We start from the raw sequence: 19,110 nt of genomic DNA, 5'->3' as shown, positions 1-19,110 counted from the left end.
CTGTTGAATCTCCGTTGCTGGATGTCACCAGTCTCACAGAGCAGCTTTGAGAGATTTGTAGATCATTTGGATGGATAACAATGTTGGTGTCTTCCCCCAGATGTATTGCAGGGGGATGACCTGGAACAGGGAGGGCAACCAAAGAAGTTTCATCCTAAAAGGCAGATCGAAAAACAAGCCTGTGTACTGTTAGAAAGAGATTTGCTCCTTAGGCTTTTGTCTACTGGTTTCTCCTATATCACCAAGGGAAACCCTGGTGTCTGCTCCTACTGTGATGATGCTTAGATTTTTCCTGAGTAACACTAACAGGAACAGTACACAGTTCTTGTCATTTTTTATACCCTGATATTCTATACTTGGCATGTGGATGGTTAAGGGAGAATTTGATAATAATCTGCACCTAACCGACTGCTATATGTACCAGAAAGGAAAAAAATTGTTTCAGCTACTGAAAGAAGTGTAACTAGGAAAAACTAGAAAAGGCTGAATATCAGGAAATGCATCATGACAGTAACAGCTGTTGGAATGCAAAGTAATCTCCCCTTGAAAGTGGTGGGATCAGCATTGCTTCTGACATTTGGAGCTCGACGAGACAGAATCTAATTTGATCTACAGCACAGTTGGCTTTCAGGGAGACCATCTGTATGATCCACTAGATTTTTTGCCATCTCTAACTTCTGCGACTCTGTCTTTCTGACTCTCCCTGGGTGATGAAATATCATTATAACCTTTTAAAATAATATATTGGTGCCAGGAGAGCAGAGACTGATTTTCTCATTTGCAAGTGAGAGGCGGTGCATTAAATTACTATTCCTGTCATTAAATGGATTGAGTAAAAAATGTGATGTGTTTGAAACAGGGCATTTTCCCCCTCCCCAAACAAACCACCTAAGACTTCACACTGTGGGCGGCCAGGAAGGTGAGAGTTAGAAGTTTAAATAATGTTCATCATATTCCCTGAGGCTTAGGTTAGTGGAAGCTACTTGACACCTGAAAATGTTTCAGCAAATCTGATGGGTAAGCTTCCTACTGATTTACAGAGGATGATGAAGCCTGTGCTGTGTCTGTCATAGATCAGGAGGGATAAAACTTGTCCTTCTGGGCCATCGAAGCTTCTACATGTTAATTTGGCTCTGGGAAATGTGAAAAAATCCACGGTGCTGACAAACACAGCAACTAAGTACATAAGTAATTTAACTCAAGAATTGCACTTTTGCATCTTCAGAGACTAAATGAGAAAGTTGTGGTGTTGCTTCAACTGATTTTTTTTTAATCGTATCCAGCAGTTGATCTGGTTCTCAAAACCATTTGTTTCTGCTTCTTCATGCAGTGCAAAAAACTGATAATCATCTGGTACTGTTGAGCGTTGTAGCTGACAACATTTGAAACTCCAGACATGGTGATGAATTGCACTGTGATATATTAATGTTATTTTGATCCCTGCTCTTTCAAAACTACATTGATCCAATTAGGTTAAGTAGCTTGCCATCTAAATTAATTTACTTTCCTCTATTAATCTCCTTTACTGTGGGTCAAAAACAGAAAAGTAAATCAATCTGTTACTTTGCATATCTTTGGGGGGTGGGGGGGGTAATTAAATTACCTAATAGACACATATGTTGAATTCATTGTTTGGTATGTTAAAAATTATTGCCATAAGTGGAAAGTGAAGTGGTGCACACTCGGTTGTGGAATTTGAGTGCTTGTTACACTTAGTTTTCATAGCCTTTCAAGACATGCCTTTACATGACTTGCTGTCCCTGGATACTAATGCTGTGTGCTTATAAGGCTATACAGCTTTTAAGCTATTAGGCATTTTGAAAGTGGGGATAACAGCTTCTTTCTCTCCCAGAAATTGTTGGACTCCCCAGCAACATGTCTCGTAGAGGTCCCCAGCCTCTACAGTGCAGAGAAAACCTTTCCTCTGTCTTGCTCTCAAACTAGTACTGGCACCGTACGTGGCAGGAAAACAGAAGTCTCAGCAGTGATGTCTTAGTTACTAAACTGAAGGAGTGTTAATGCAGACTTCTGAAAAACTTCCTCATTTTCTTAAAAAGGTCCTTCAGTGGTACACGAAATTTCCATGTTTTGAAATCGTACTTTAGCTTCTACATTGGGGCATGCTTTTTATTTTATTAGGTTAGTCCAATAGTGGGACTTCATCAGCTTGGTGCTCTTACCAGTCTTTTACTACTCATACTGGGAATTCTTATGTTCAGCCGGTATTTCATCAGGGTAGACAGCAAACTTCCATCCTGATAGGGAGACTGAGGACAGCTACACCAGGAATTTGTTTCCCTGCAATATTCCCTCGCTTTGGTAAGTAGAACTGTCCATGAAAGATTCAAATGAAAATGAAGCAGTGATGGAAGGGAATGAGATCCAGTGGCTGGAAACTGAATGTTGATACAGTCAATCTAGATACAAAGTGGAGTGTTTTTACATTGAGCTTAATTAACTGTTAAAAACTTATCAGGCTTGTGATAGCTTCTTCATCATGGGAGGTCCAGACAAGGGCTTTATACAGTAAGAAAATGGATGTGGTTCCATCACAGTCATCGTACTAGAAGAATAATTCGAGTCAAATGGCCTATGTAATGCGGCAGGTGGGATTGCTGATCACAGCGCTCCCTTCTGGTATTAAAATCTATGAATCTATGAAATATTTTCTAACTCTGTGCCTGAGGGTAGAATGAACAGAAGCAGAAAGGTCACCTTTATCATCACTGCTGTCAAACACTTTGGAAATAGCAGAGCACAAAGCAAGTATATTGCTCAATCATTTTGCCCTTATGCTACATCTGTTACCATATCCCTTGCCTGTATTTTGTCCCATTAAATAAAAATCGCTCTGGTATCCTATATAAAATCCCATTTCCAAAAAGTGCACAGCAGAACTCTGCTGGCTTCAGCAAAGATGGAATCTTACCTTTTGCCTTTACAAAGGTAATTAATGCCTGCTAAGCGCAGAACTTAGCATTGTTGTTATATAAATAATAATGATAATTAAGAAAGCAGCTGCTCTTTGTGATAATGAGACAGTAGGAAACATGGACACAGCACACTTTCTTTCAGGCACAAGAGGGGAGATAAACATTGGTGTCAAGTGCCCTCCAAGACACCACAGGGGGTTGAGGTGTCCCTACAGAGCTGGTTGGTGAAATATAGAGAGTATCTAAATCAACACTAGGTGCTTGGCTGGGCAACCAAATCCTGCTCTAGGTGTGGTGGTTGGCTGAGATCCAGAGCAGTTCCTCTACAACCCACCAAATGCTGGAGTGTTTTAACATTCGGTATCTATTAATATACTAACATTTCCCACAAGCTGAAAAACGTAAAGTGAGAAACTGCTCTTGAATACTCATTGTGTTGGGGCTTTGCTATCTTCACCTTTTTACATTGCCGTTTCCTCCCTTTTTTTTCCCTTTTTTTGTTTTGGTCTTCTTTCATCTTTTTTTTCCTTCTACCTTAAGATAGAAGCTTTTAAAGATGGGTTTTCTCTCTAATAAGTGTTAGTACAGTTCCTAGCACAGGCAGGTCCTGATCGTGACTGAGCCATTGGATATTAATGGGATTCAAATAAATCAATAATGAAAATTAAATGTTTGTTCATGTTCTAGTTTTAATGTTTATATAAAGTGCAAGAAATGTGCACTGAGACTGTGTGCTAGTTCACACTAATATATATGCAAGAGCGCAGCATTAACCAGCTTTAAATAAAAGGGTCCGGTTTGTTCAAATCAACAACCCAAGGGAGAAATGCGTCTTTGAAGTGGAACAGAAAGAACACTGTGAAACACTGTGCCAAAGATTTTCAGTAGTCCAAACTCTCCAGTTTTCTGAAGGTGATGCTGGCATTTATGTTTGGTTTCTTCCATATCGTGCTTTTGCATTTCACTAGCATATTTGTCAAAACTCAAGCACGTTTGTGTTGAGGAGCATAGCTTAAGACCTATGTTAGGAGTAAATGTGGAAATGTATTCTTCCTTCTGGCCTTGTTAGAAATGCTCTTTAGATAAGGAGTTGAAAAACAGATCAATAGCAAGATTTCTTTTTTTTTCTTTTTTTTTTAAAGGTAGATGCTGCTTTCCCTGTTCCATGAGTTTACTACAAAAAAAAAAGTTTTCATAGCTGTCATGCACATGCCCTTCTCTGGAGATTTCTGGAAAATGGCAACTGCAGGTCAAAATTTTTTATATCATTGCCAAAGGCAGGAGTGGAAGTGTGGAGAGAATGAGAACAAAATATCTCATCACAGACATGGTCTTCTACCAAATCCTGATCCATTATTTCAAGTTGTTAGATTTCCATTCATGAATATCCTTTTCAGATGATCGGAATAAATCCAGTTCTCTAACTTCTGTAAAGTTCTCAGAGTGTTTTTCCTCGAGAGTCAATGAAAGAATTTTTTTTCATTTACCAAGAGCTAAACTAGTCTCTGGGTGGTCACTTGCTGATGAATACAATACATTATATAGTAAAATAAGTAACACAGGGAAAACATTTTCCTTTTCCACAAACCACCATTACTTAACAATACTCCAAATGTCTAGATTTCAGAATGTGTTGAAAATTACATAGAAGGTTCAATACTAAAATATGCTGGCATGCAGTCCTCATTTGGAAGAGAAAGCAGTCTGGAAACTTGTAGTCTTTTTACAATTAATGAAGGAAGTGTTCATGCACTGCAGCTTCAGTATTTGGAGTTATATTTTCATTTATTTCGCACACAGCCCCAGTAGTCATTGTATCGTTAATGCTTGGCTTTGATCGCTATCTCAAACGGAACCACTAAAGGACAAAGTCAAGGTGACGTGGCCTTAATATTACGTGTGCTCTATTTTTTTCAGGGGCCTGTTAGCCAGCAGCTTCACAGAAACACATTATTTGAAAGACGGCACTGATGTGGTTCTCGCACGCAATTACACGGTAAGGTTGGTGTTTCGTGGGTACATGATGCTTCATCGTTAAAACCCAAAGTGCTCTCTGCCGGGATCTGAGCCATGGGATGAAACAGCTCAATGTGTGATCTTTTTTTATTGTTGCCTTCAGTACCTTTTGACTGCTGTGATCCTACACATGAATTTTTAGAGAGAGACTTTAAAGGCAAGCTTTGGGGTTTCAGCCAGGTGACTTCTAAAATCTGTACGATTTATTCAGCTTCTTGGAAATATACCCATTAAAATTTTGTAATAAATGCAGTCATTGTTGATCAGTTATGAAGGAAAGTCCTGGTTCAGTTAGGAAGAAAGCCCTAAATATCTGATTTCTATAGTGCAGAAGCTCACATCAGAGGTTTTGAAGGCTCGGGTGTCTTTCCACATTGGGCAAGCCATGGCTGAGGTTTGGGAGAGACGGTTCATTGTTTGGGTTTATTTTTTAAACCAGACCTTAAGACTGTTATGGATGTACTTTATACATACACATATGTATATATGTATGTATGTGTATGTTTATGTTTATATAAAAAAATATGGCTACTATGATCCGTGTTAAAGTCAGTAGTAAAAAACTGCTTTTTATAAATAAAAAAGGCTTTAAGGCAGTAAGGTTTTTGTCCTCTGACAGTATGAACGCCTTAATTAGAAACAATGCGGCAAGCGATTTTAATTACAAAGTTTATCTTTTATCTGCCTAAGTGCTGCAAAGTATCTGCTATGTTATGTTATTTATTTATTGACACTGTCAGAAGAGTCATCGTGCTTTGTGTTCCTATCCATAATGGGCTTTGTTGGTATCAGTGAAAGGCATTATTTTTATGCATAACTTCTTTCTTCTGAAAAACCATCTTCATTATAGCTCCAGACCTCCCAAGTAAAGCAATCATTGTGAAAGCTTTCAGTGTTTTCTTTTTTGCTGGATGCTCATATCTTCTTCAAAATCAGCTTAGTAGAAAATAGTCATTTGTTTTAGAAACAGGAAGGCTGTATAGACACCTAAAGGAAATAAAAGGAAAGAAATGAAGCACACGAGTCTTTGACAGATTAACTTACGTTAACATGAATATGTGTACAGCTAATGATAGCTAGGCTTTCCCTTACTAAAAAAAAAATATCTGTTTTCGTAATGGCAGTAAGTCATGATTAAACTGACAGTGCATTTTGCTGCCTAAAAGATTTTTTTTGAGAGATCAGTGAATTCATTTTTCATTAAATGCTGCAATATGGCTTAAAAAAGATAAGTCTCTGTGATTTTATTTTTATATCTCTTCTTCACTGAGGACATCAATATAGTCTGTAGTTGAAACCAAATCCAATTTCCCGTTGAAAAGTTGCTTAGTCAAATTCTGCTTGGAGGTCAAACCAAGTCAGGTTGGTGGAGCTGTCATTTGGGGAGTTTCTCTAGCATGCGAGTCAGTGTCTAGGTTATTTTTCTGGTTTATAGCACTTGAAAAATTTGCAGTTGTCAAAAGCTGTTTTTTATTAAATGATCTCAAGTAAGGGTAGAGTACTGTTTTAAGTATGAGAAATCAGCCATGGTAATTATTTGTTTTTAGGGGGCCATCCATTTTATATATTAGTTTACAGGTATAAAAAGATGTGATAGGAAAAAAAAAAATAATCCTGCAGTTCAGTGGAGTTACTGAGCTAGAAATCAATTTTCTACCAGTCCAATTGCAGGCCATGGTCTGATAAGTTTACATTTTCGGTATTGAACTTTGGCATCACATAGCATGTGGATCTCAGAGAAGTTGTGAAATGGGCCACAACAAGGAGCTCAAAGTTAATAAAATGACAAGTTGTGTGTGGAGAGGGAAAGAAATCAGGACCTTTGCCATAATTCACTCTTTGATAAAGACAGCTAGACCGCAGCAGCAGCCTGTGTGGGACGAGATATCAGCTTTCCCTTCCCCTTTTAACTGAGAACTGTGCTTAACACTGGTGATGCTAAACCCCAAAGACTGCCCTCGTAAGAGCTCTGAACTACGAAGTGAAATAGTACACTTACACTGAAAACTTTGACATCCACAGCAATCGTGACCGAAGCAATCAACCCCCAAAAATGCAGTCTGTGACTTCCTCCCTTCTATTGTGGCTTTATCCTTGCTAATGTGTTACTGACTCTTTATGAGTAGTGATGATAAAAATGCCCAAGAGTAAAACACTATTACACTGCTTCTGTCATTTCTTTCACTGAGAAAAGCTATTGAGATGTGTATTTAGAAAGTCAGATGTTGCTGTTCTGTGTTCAGTTGCTCATGTTGGAAACACAAATGCTCTGAATAAATATTTTTCATGGTATAACCTTATTTGCAGAAAATTAATATTTGAATTACTCCATCTTGCCTAGCATTTTCATGGCTATTGCTTTCTTTAACAAAATCAAGGTGGTCTTTAGCAGTCTGCTATGTGAGGCTTTGTAAGTCAAAGCCATGCCCCAAAACTGAAAAGGTTAATTAATGCAGCTAGATGGATGTGAATGAACCAAATAATAAAAAGGCACGGTGAGATGACTGTCAGGTTGAAGCATGAGTGATAACTTTCCTTTGCGCTAATAAGATAGGAACCTTTTACAACAGTGTTTTCAGTTTCCAGGTGGCATTCAAAGGAGCCATGAGAAAAGAAATGCTGGACGTGACACAGGCATTGCTTTCCAGCCAGTCATAATTGGGAATGTAATATAACCTTTAGTCAACAATAAAATTAACCTTGATTCCAGACAGATATGTATATGTGCTGAGAAAGTATCTCTATTGTGGGTGCCTTTTGCAAGCAGGAGATTATTAAGGAAATACAATAACCTAGCCACAAAATGAAATTGGATTATTGCCTCTCAAAATAGAAGACCCTCTTATTCTTGGTTGTTCTTAATAACATGCAGCCACTCGGTTGGGTAATTCAATAAAAGGTTTCCTTTCCAACCTGTTTCCCTTTCCCTTCATCTGCTCTGTGATTTTTTTCAAACTGTAGGGTTAGGACTGGCTTTTTTATATTTCTCTTTATACACAGCTACCTCTTATAGACATACATAGATGTGAATGACCTTGAATAAAAACGTGCCTCTACAGAAAGTAACAAAATGTGTTAGCTGATTTGTTCACCTGATTAATTTTATAAAATATTCCATATTGTAGCTTTAACTAAAATAACACAGAAAAAGGTGGTCAGTCATGCAATTTAAACACCATTGACCCTCTTTAAAAAAAACACAACACCAAACAAAACAAAACAAAACCCCCACTCCCACACTTTGGGTTTTAAAAAACACCCAAGATTTCCATTTAGGAACCATTTGGACTGTTAAGTATGGTGAATATTTAGTGGGGCAGGAAAGGTTCTTTCAGTGTGGTTCTGAATGCTGTAGCCTGAAATTGATAATCGCTTTGAAATAAAAGGGATGGAAAACCATGAGAAAACTAGAGCGCAAAGACCATTTATGACTATTGAAATGTTTTCTCTTTTTTTGTAATCAGGGTCACTGCTATTACCATGGCAATGTACAAGGGTACCCCGACTCCTCAGTCAGTCTCAGTACCTGCTCTGGACTCAGGTGAGCCAATATTTCAGTAATACTTGAGTATTAGTAGTACTTGAGCTCCTTAAGAAAGCATCCTAGTACCCGTTGAGTTTTTGTTTTGCCTTGTAATGGAAGTATCAATATCCATTTTTCAAATGTTGGTACAATCTCTGTAAAAATGTTTTGCCTCTACTTGCTCTGAGGAGAAAAAAAGAAATAGGTAATGCAGTCTGGGGGTTTTCCATGATTTCCCTTCTCTGTTGCTGCCCACCCTTCCCTGTGCCCTTTTGCAGCAGCGCAGTGCTTGGCACGTTTTTGGGCTAGCAGTGCCCAGTGGCCCTCCAGTCCTCCTTGTCCTCAAAGCTGTTTCACCAGTGATGACTGGACTGCTTTGCAGCTGCGAACCCATGCATCAGCCAGCAGTCTCATCATTAGGAGAGATTGCTTTATAAATATGGCTGTGGAGCTCAATAAATTGTGTTCGTGGCAGGTATGATGCTCAGCATTAGGATTTTAGCTACTTATTATCAGAAGAGTAGCAGATTTACAGTGCTGAAAAGCAAACCTCTTCTAGGTTTGAGAAAGGAACAGGCTGACAATATTTTAAATACACAATGGACACGGTTCAGGAAACAATTATCTTCCTTACTTGGACAATCAGAGACGGGTATTTACTCACAGAGCTGTTCCAAATCACAGTAATTAACTGTAAATTGGCTCTAGTGTTCTCCCTGGAAAACCCAGTTTTCCTGTCAGATTTCCAGCTATCTCAACATTTTCTGGATTTGTTTAATTTTTCTGCAAACAGCACGAGTAGCTGGAGTCTTTTCCCCTTGGTTTTGCATTTTGCGCAATAATGGCATTATCAAGGCTTTTACGACGGAGCTCTGGGACAGACAGCAGCAGAGAGAGCAAACAGTTTGTTACCAGGACCCCTCTCCCTGTCGGAGGGACCCATTTGCTGTAGTGGATGGGATTGCTGTGGCTCATTCCCACACAGAGAGGGGTTTTATGGGTGCTTCGGTATGTATCTGGCATGTTCTGCAAGGTTACTCTCATTAACCCCTTGCAGGAACCATGGCAGTCTGCATTCACCAGTCGTTCTCGCAGTCTGTAAAAATATAATGCAGTGCTCTTGGTATTTTAGTTAAAGGGATTGTATTGCTGCAAGGTCCACGGGGAAGATTTGCACCCTGTGGGACAGGGTCTGCTCCAATGTCTTGTTCCAGAGCTACCTAAACATTTAAGAACTCTCAAGAGAAATTACTCTTCTCCACATTAAAAGCATTTTCTTTCTTCCCTAATGTGCTCTTTTTAGAATTGTTGAGCTCACAGAGTTGTTTCCCAGTTTTAGGTAGTCAGGTATGTCAAGGCAACATATGCTGGCAGTGACGTTTTTCTCTTATCTGGCACTATTGCAGATAAATCCCCAAAGTGCAAGCTGACAGTATTAGGCTCCTTCCCCACAGGAAAAGTGTAGCAGCATCTTTTTCAGTACCAGGTTTCATAAATTTCCCTGCCAACGCATGTTTTGCTCTAGCAGGAGAACAACTGAGGACGTATGTCAGTATCTGTGCCCATTTAATCGCTGCATTCGCTGCTGAGGTTGGTTAAGAAAGTGTCCATGAGCGAGAACGGTTTGTGATAAGGATGCCTGTTGACTTACTGCACAAAACTCATTTCACAGCCTGATAGCCAATAGTAATAACTTCCAGTCATTACCTGTGCTTGATCTGAGCCAGCAATGTCTATTTAAAAGGCTTCATAATGCACTGTCAGCTCCTTGAACCACCCAGGCCCTCTCATTAAAACTGGTTAGGAATAAAAGGCCAGGTGGTGTGAAATCCCAGGTAGCTGCACTGAGGTCCTGACGGCACTAAGCATCTTCCAGAATCAGGCCCACAGGTCACCGTATACCTCTGCCACCAAAACATTACTGTGGCAATACATCCCTTGATAATTTGAGTGGAAAGATCGAGTTGAAGATGTCTCTGCTCATTGCAGGGGCGGGTGGACTAGATGACCTTTAAAGATCCCTTTCAACCCCAACCATTCTATGATTTACTGCAGGTGATCCAGTCTGAAATAATATGAGGAGAAACAGGACAGTTAAAAACTACTTCATGGCTTACTTTGCTGGCAACTTTACTAGTATCACAGCTTGAAAGAATGGTTATGGATAGGATGGGATAGGATGGGATGGGATGGGATGATGTGCTTGCCCACCAACTTGCTAGAGTAGGGACCCTGTTCTTTCCACGGCATGACAAAGACTGCAAGCTGCAGGGGCAGAGACATAAGACATCGTGTGGCCACGGAGCCCTGGGTGAGGAGAGTCCCTGGAGCAGCCGCTTCACTTGCAGCAGCCGGTAGAAGGAAAGACTGGTCTTGTTCTCAGGGTCTGTTCTTGGCTTTGTGACAGTTTCTAAGTGAATTGGACAAATCTCTCTGTCTCAGTTTCTCCATCTGTGAAATTCATTTAATGATTCTTACCTACCTCACGCAGCTGTTGCATGGAGCTGAAGTTTCAGCGCCTGAAAAACATCTAATGAAAGGAAGTGCAAGCTGTTAGCTCACTGAAATCTCAGAGCACTAATATTCTCCCACTCCTACTAGACAGGCACCTTGGGCATTGTTCCACATGTGGATAGGTAGGGACTGCATCTTTTCCCCCAGATTAGGAGAGTTCATTAAAAGACATGAAACTAGCCATAAAGAAGAGGTTCCACATTTTAGTATGCTCTGAAGCCTGAGTGCTCAGCGGTAGTCAAAGAAGCAAAAAGGATCATAGGAATTACTGAGACAAAAATAGAGGATAGAACAAAAACCCTCATTACCACTTTATAAATCCATAGTGCACTCACATCTTGAATTCTGCATGCAGTTCTTGTTTTCCCCTCCCCATCCTCATCTCAGAAAAGGAAGCATTATATCCAGAAAAGGTACAGAGAAGGGCAAAAATTATGATCAAAGGTATGGAACAGCTTTTATCCAAGAAGAGAAAATAGACTAGGATTTGTCACTTTTGAAAGGAGATGACGGAGAAAGGGGTATGATGAAACGAAGAAGAGGGGACAATTACCGAATATTTTTCATAACCCCAAAATTAGGAGACATCAAATGAAACTGTAGAGCAAAGGAAAGTACTTTTTTATTCACCACATAATGAAGCTGTGGAGCTCACTGTCACAGGTGGGTGTCAATGTAAAAAGTTATCATTAGATTCAAAAAAGATAAGACAATTTGGGGAGGGGAGCTGGGGGAGCTTCTCCAGGGCTGTGAAACCCAAAGATGTCCCTGACACTCCTGCTGTCAGAGCTGGGGGTACCAACTGGGGGGTGCTTGATATGTTCTTATATCTTACCCCTAAGTACCTGCTGGTGGCCAGGTCCAGAGACAAGGTGCTGAGCTGGAGCAACCTTGCTCTGACCTACTGCAACCATCAAGTTCTTACTTACAGTGAGCCATATGGCTGAGCATTTGAGGTGTTATTAGCTTGTAAATATGACATGATTACTCTACGATGAGCTACAGAAAGAATCAAGAGTGAAATCTGCAAACTAAGAGAGTTTTGACTAGTTTACGTTTTTCAGGCAGATAGAGGGGGTGAGATAGAAAGATAGGTGAGAAGCCGGCTCGCCTCTCTCGTACACAGACCCTCACGTATTCCAGCTATGTTACATCCTCTCAGACATAACATTCCAGTGCCTCCCTTCACGTAGGATTACAATGGCATAAATAGTTGGATTGACACTGATAGCTGCCTAAAATGCAGGTTAGAGGAGAATATAATCATGCCATAATCTGTATCCTGCTGGCTCCTCCAGAGGAGGAAGAGCTGAATGGCAGAGAGGAGACAGTAAATGCTGAATGTGCGAAATGGGAACAATGGGTAATCAGGATTTCCGGCGCTTCCATCTGCATAAGAAAGCCAATTAGACCGTCAAAGCTTGTGGGAAGGTGAAGGTACGACAAAGTCAAGTCGTTTCCTTCCTGTCCTCAGGAAATACCCTTCTGTTTATCTAGCTCGGAGGCTCTTCAAGTTTTTAGCAAATAATTTTGGCCTGTAGCCACCACACACATCTTCTGTGATAAATTTGTATAAACTTGAATGATTTTTTTCCCCTATTACTTTCTCTGCAAATGCAGAACCCAGCAAATACACAGGAAAATGCAGCCTGAAGAAGAGCACAATCTCCATGGTCCAGGGGCTGGCAGGGGATGCTGGCGCGGGGATGTGCAGCTACAAAGGCATCCGCAGTGACCTCTCTGGAGGGGGGACCTTGAGAAGTGCTCTCAGAAATGCCTCGGTAGTTTAAGGATACAACTCTCACAGGAAGCCTTTTCTTTCTGCAACACTAAAATGCTCTTGAAAATCCTAAGAATCCCTCAGAGTTACCCAACTGTTAGATAATAAGCCCATTCTCACATACAAAAAGTATTCCGTCATTGTCCAACCTCATCAGCACTGTGTCTACAGTGACAGTGATGGGGATAAGGCCCCAGAACTGAACAGAAAGTCATTTTTAATGGGATTACATAGTTATGCTACACAAGGCTGCCAATACTACAGCCATCCATTTTTCAACTGGTCTGGCTGAACCCACTGCACCCCAGAGGCAGTCAGCTGAAGAGGGGATTTAAATATGACACTCCAGACATCAACTATTTAAAAAAGTCATGGAAGTAGGAAATCAGTGAGAAAAACATTTAAATTCCTCCTGACTCCTCAAGCATGATTTCCCCCCAGAAGGGGAGATTTCATCCAAAAAAGAAGTTAGGAGAAAATCCCAGCTGAGAAAAGCACTGGTTTCGATGTGTGCTTTTTCTCCATACTTTCTGACGAGCTTTTAGTTCATATAAACATCTCACATGGTTTGTAAGTTATCTGACCGTCAAACTACTGGAGGTTTTTGAGCTTAATGTTAGAAAGCATTCAGCTTCTGGGGTTTCATAACTTCTGTATTCTGGCTGTTCAAGTGGTCAACAGCTCCTGAATCATGATCACCTCTGTGATCTGAGATGAACATCATGTCCATTCTTTGACAATTATGTGCACGCTGTCCCCAGGTGCAGAGTAATCCCCCAAGCATCAATACCACTGCCAGGAGAAGTATGAGAGATAAACTGTACCCGGCTGTTTGAGCCTGCCCCTTCTCCATCAAGTCTGTGTCTGACAGCACTTAATTTAAAAAAAAAAAAAAACCAAAACCCCAAAAAACCAACCAAAAACCTAACCCTAAAACTATTTTTATACATTTTGTGACTTGAAAAAGCATCCTATGAGCCTCGATGTGATGTGCAAGTTTGAATCAAGCCTTCTTTTATCGCTACGCTGTTTGCTGCACAGTGCTATAAAATGTGCTCACTAAATTGTCACTGATGCTAATGCCTCTTTCCTTCTTCATTTTTCTCTGCTTCCCTTGGTCTGTCTGTCTTGTCACCCCCCCAGTTGAGCTCGCATGTGACACTTTCTCTGATAACACAATTACTGTTTCTTGCAACCCAAATGCTGGACATGAAATTGCATTATTGCTTCCAATTCAAGTAACTCCCTGCTTAAATTCCAGGCATCAAAGTTGCAGACCAATATGCATTCTCTCTGGACAAATCTGTCTTGCACTGAGAAAGGATTAAGTGCGTGCTACAGTAGTCTCTGGGTATGACTAAATTTTAGACACTGTGCTATAGAATATATTTTCAGGTTAATGAAAGGCATTGCTTGGAATAAAACATATTTGACTAATGATGTGTCTGCATGAGAACACCTCTACCACTACTGCAATATGTAAAACCAATAATGCTACTACTTTAACCTCCCTTTGAGATGTTGCCCTTTGTTGATTTGGGTCAGACTTGATATTTTAATGGAATCCTGATGTGCAGTATAGTAGGATAATGGCATTACTTGGGTCTTGTGTGATGCTTTTCATCAACAGATAATTATTGTCTGTGGTTACTAAAATTTACCTCATTTTAAAGGTGGGGAACTGATGCAGAAAGAGGTGAATCGCCTGTCCAAGGCTGCCCAGAGGCGGTGGTGGTGAAGGGAGTGCTTCTGCCTCTGGAGTCCAGCTCCCATTCTCTGTATTTGCCAGTCCTTTAAGTTAAAGAATGACCAAACCATTTTGAGAATATCTAAAGATCACCTAGCCCATTAGAAAAACAGTTGGTAGATCATCTTGTTCATTTATCCCAATAGTATTCATCTGCAACTTATTAAAACAGACTAAAAGTGAAGTTTTCATTCACTACTCCATTATTTTTCCTCCTTTTTTTTTGGTTGCCTGCTTACTTGCCTGGGAATTTGTTATACAAAGTCCTGAAAATGTAGAATATATAAGAAAAAGAAACAAAAATGCCCTATTACTTTATGGATTACCTTCTGATATCATGTACGTTGAGACACACTGCAGTGAGTAACTGCTATACCTCTATCACAAGCATCATGAGAACAACAATCCAGGGCCACAAGGCTCCAATTCTGTTATCTATTCACTTACGATTCTCACTGAAATCGGTAGTACAGCTGTGGGATCAGACCCTTTACTTTTGAAGCTGTAGCGTTAATTATGAGATGAAGGTTCTGTGGGTTTTTAGGTGGCACATGAGTACTGCGCAGTCTTTCGCTGTGTCTGTGGGCAGAGACAGACTTAATGTGAATATGTGGTATGTAAGCATGACAGCCCTCTATAGACTAATTAATTTCTTACAAACTGAAAACATCTACATTCCTCTTCCAGTGGTAATAGAGCTTTTTATTATTATTGTTTAGAAATGAGTATAACTTTGAGCTTCATTAAAACCAAATGTTTAATTGCTTTCATGGATATCAGATTTATTGATTTACTTAACTTTCCCTGTATAGTACAGCAGAATAATATATAACAGTTTCATATAATGCTGTCCTAGCCAAGTTTTACTTCAGCATCACAATTTCTCAGACAAGTATGCATTGATGGTTTATGTTGGCAGGGCCTTTGCTTCTGCTGACAAGCTGGAAAAGAAAAATCCCATTTATATTTTGAGATTTCCTAAAGCCTGTTGATTTATGAAATACGACTGGTCTTGCATTAGGTTTTGTTTTGGTTTTTCTTTTTAAGAGAAAAAAAAATCATATTTTACTTTATCGACAATGTAAATAGTGGAATTATTCCACCAAATTGCATTTCCCTAATTGAGAGATTCCTGGCAAGTTAACCAGCTATTAATAACCAATTAATTATTTAAGTTATGTTTAAATTTCTTTTTCTTTGAGATGGAGAGAGTTCTCCCATCATAGGCCATCTCATGTACACATTCCCCATGTGTCCATATGGCATATAATGCTATACGGTAGGTAAATACCAATGAGTTGCTCATGTTTAGAGCTGATTAGCAGCAATGTGGCTGTGGTTTATATGGTGCTGACCACCAGACACGAGTAGGGTTCAAACCCTGTTGAGAGGTAGAGTAAAATATGAGCTTAGGCTCAAGACCACACTGAAGCTGCTTCCAGTTGGCTTGGAGCCTGTGAACTGATCTCTGGACATGCTGTATGGTATAGATTATTTTTTTTTCTCCTCCCTCTCTTCTACCAGTGATGAAAAGGACAGCCCGATAGTTTTAGAGCTTGAATTGTCTCTTGTCTTTGCTGCCTGGCTCATTTGCAAGATCTTTCTGACTTCCCAGCATCAGTATGGTTTGGGACTGGGGAAAATACACATGCCATGAATTAGATACCTGGCGATCAAAAACCGTATATTTTATATTGCATTTTTCCCAAACGTTTATAAGCTTGGGAATTCTGGTAGTCTTTTGCCTGGTAGAGGTAATGGTAGAAATCCCACAGATTTCAGGAGAAGTTGGTCTTAAAGAATAGCCACTTCTGGAGTACTCGCAGAGTTGCTGAAATCCCTTTGGAGTTCCTTGTATAATTTTTGGCTGGGGATCTGTAGTTGAATATACTGTCTATTTGCCACATTGGAAAACATTATATTATTTAACACTAATGTCTCCTGAAAAATTGAAAAGTTGCACCATCTTGTTCTTTGGGGAACGTAGGCTGTCTCAGGAATGTGGGAGAACCATGTTCAGGAGAATGACACAGAAACGGTGTAGGAGTAATGGAGGCTTTTTGAAACACGTGACAAAAGTGGATGGAAAAAGTAGTTATGGATTTATTTTATTTGCATCAAATTCTTAGTACTGAATGACTGGTAGGTATTGTTCATCTAGTTCTGCCACACCAAAAATGAAAGAAACCATAGCTTTTGACTGGTTACATTTTTAAGGTGCTGTGCTTGGCACTGATCGATGGGAGAAAAATGCAATTGTAGGAAAAGAAAATTAGTCAAAACCAGGGATCTGGCCAAGAAAATTCATATTTGATATTCATTATCTTATTACAGATGGTCACAAGCCAAGTGCTGATATCCTGTAGGCAGCACTCAAAGGATAAGTGTGCATAAAATGAAAAGTATATTTTCCTTTATGCCGAATCTGCGGATTTTTTTTACCATGGGATTACTTCATATGCAGAGGTGGAACTGTTCTTAAAGGCTCATGCTGTCACTTGGGCTGGGAGTCTGAGTGGCAAGTTGAATAGGCTGCCCCCGCTCTGGCGTGCTCAGTACAAAACAAAATTAATCACTCTGGTATCTGACCATTTGTCCATGTCTCTGCAGCTAAAGAAAATGAGGGCTAAAGAAATGGTTATTTAGTTATTTTAGACAGTTGCTGGGTATACAAGGGGTACGTTGGAAACCTGGCATGGATGTGGCATGTTTTGGCTATGAGCTCTTGACAACAAGATGCTGGCTTCTGAAAAAATTATTTAAGTCTATATTTTTTTAAGTTAATGTTCTAAGCATGATAATGTTTAACGTTAAAATTAAAACCCTTCATGGTTTTACGTTGGTTTTGAATTGTCAGTAAAGGGAGATGGTCAGGCTGGCCCATTTCAAACAGTGACTGATGGACTTCTGCCTCCATTTATGGATCCAGCTGCCTCCAAAATTAAATGATTAATTGCACAAGGGAAAGACAACAATCCTTATTTGATTGTGCTGATTACAGAGCCGCTGATTATCGGACTAAAGGGAATATGTTGTCCTAGTTTCCTAAAGTCTTCAAGGAATAAGGCAGATCTGAAAATAATTTAGAACTGTAGGGTGTAAGGTTACTCAAATCATGGGGTGACCTGCTCGGAGGTCTCTCATATGTCATGCAGCCTATAGTGTATCCTGGCTGGAGCTACAAGGGTTGCTGTGATAAATCAGTCCTGCTTTTCTAACTGTGATCCATCATACACAGCATGCCTGTGCGATGGGTAAATAATAGATCTTACCTGATTTGCCAAGGGTACTAAGGAAGCTACAAATGAATTATCTGACCCTGATTCTTGGTTCAGATCAGTAACGCAGGCACTCTTCTGTGAATGCTTTTGCACAGCCTTGAATATCACGGGTTTCCAGTCTTTTTTTTTTTTTTTTTTTTTTTCCTCTGGGACTTCTAGCTCTTCTAGTTAACAGTAAAATGGTCATCTGTTGCCTTGGCTGAACTGATGCTAATGATGTTTTGTAGCAAAACTGTGCAGTCAGCTTGGAATGAAAATTTCAGTTAACTGGTTAAGAAGCCAAAAACTTTGAGCTGCTTCATCATATCTTGCTAAGAATAGAATAGCTAGGGCAGCTTTTTCCTAATAATTTTACTTTTTATTTTTAAATCAGTCTTTATGGTGTCATTAACCTGCTTCTGGGTCCTTCCCCTTCTTCCTTTTTTTCTTTTTTTCTTTTTTCTTTTTTTAGCTTTCTGCAGAAGAATTGTATAGAGACATGTATCAGTCTCACAATGGTTGTAGTACCTTACCTTTGTAACGGTACAGACAGAAATAAAAAGAGCAGACACTTCCTATACACCAAAAAGACACGCTAACAAAATATAGCCAGCTTTGGGCTGAAAATGATTGCTCTTTAATAGCATATATAGACAGTATAGAGCAGTTTAGAGGAGGAATTGAGGAAGAAAGCCTTTGCCAATTAGAAGTTTCATGGAATTCCAGGTAGGAAGATTGTATTTATTGTTGCTGAACCCTTGCCAGTGCTTAAGGATTAATGCCTTCATCATTTAAAGACAGGAAGAAATTAGTAATGCAGTGCACTATTCAGTGTAGTGGTTAATAGACGAATGCTTACAATACCCCATAAGCAAATCCTTATCCTTAGTTTAGAAAAAAGAGATGGGTTTTAAAGGGTACCTTTCTCTGGTCACACAGTTACGTGACAAAACCTGGTGTCCAGCTCGATGTAGGAATTATGTAGGACTCTCCTGTGTGCTTGGCAGTATGTGCTCAGGATGCAAGTTATACATTCGCAAGTTAGGCACAGAATAATAAATTCCTTTCTCTTACAGTAATTTCTACCTGACCCCTGTCTGTAAACCTACTTCATGCCTTCTTATGCTGTGCCAGTCCTGACGTACAGTAGAGCAGTCTTCTTACTCTGTGGTCCTACAGTTGCGGTTATAATTACTAATTCCAGCAGTATTGTTGGAGATCATCCTAGTTTATGGCATATAGTACCAGAAATCCTATTCCAGCATGGGCAGACCATGGACACCCGTACCACACTGCCTATATTTCCTGTGCTGAGCTGAAAGAACAGCCTTATTGGA

At 39.8% G+C, this 19,110-nt stretch overlaps 1 protein-coding gene across 1 annotated transcript in view; it reads left to right on the top strand.

Moving 5' to 3' along the window:
• Window positions 1-19,110, top strand: part of ADAM12 (ADAM metallopeptidase domain 12) — a 185,472-nt gene that overhangs the window by 98,585 nt on the left and 67,777 nt on the right. The window contains exons 4-5 of the mRNA XM_069797206.1: window positions 4,851-4,929; window positions 8,414-8,490. Coding sequence (XP_069653307.1) covers window positions 4,851-4,929; window positions 8,414-8,490 — 156 coding nt within the window. The remainder of the gene's footprint in view (window positions 1-4,850; window positions 4,930-8,413; window positions 8,491-19,110) is intronic.

The sequence above is a fragment of the Haliaeetus albicilla genome, chromosome 11, assembly GCF_947461875.1.
Source record: "Haliaeetus albicilla chromosome 11, bHalAlb1.1, whole genome shotgun sequence".
Classification (NCBI taxonomy): Eukaryota; Metazoa; Chordata; class Aves; order Accipitriformes; family Accipitridae; genus Haliaeetus; species Haliaeetus albicilla.
The sequence above is the reverse complement of the archived record's forward strand: the minus strand, read 5'-3'. Positions and strand labels throughout refer to the sequence as shown.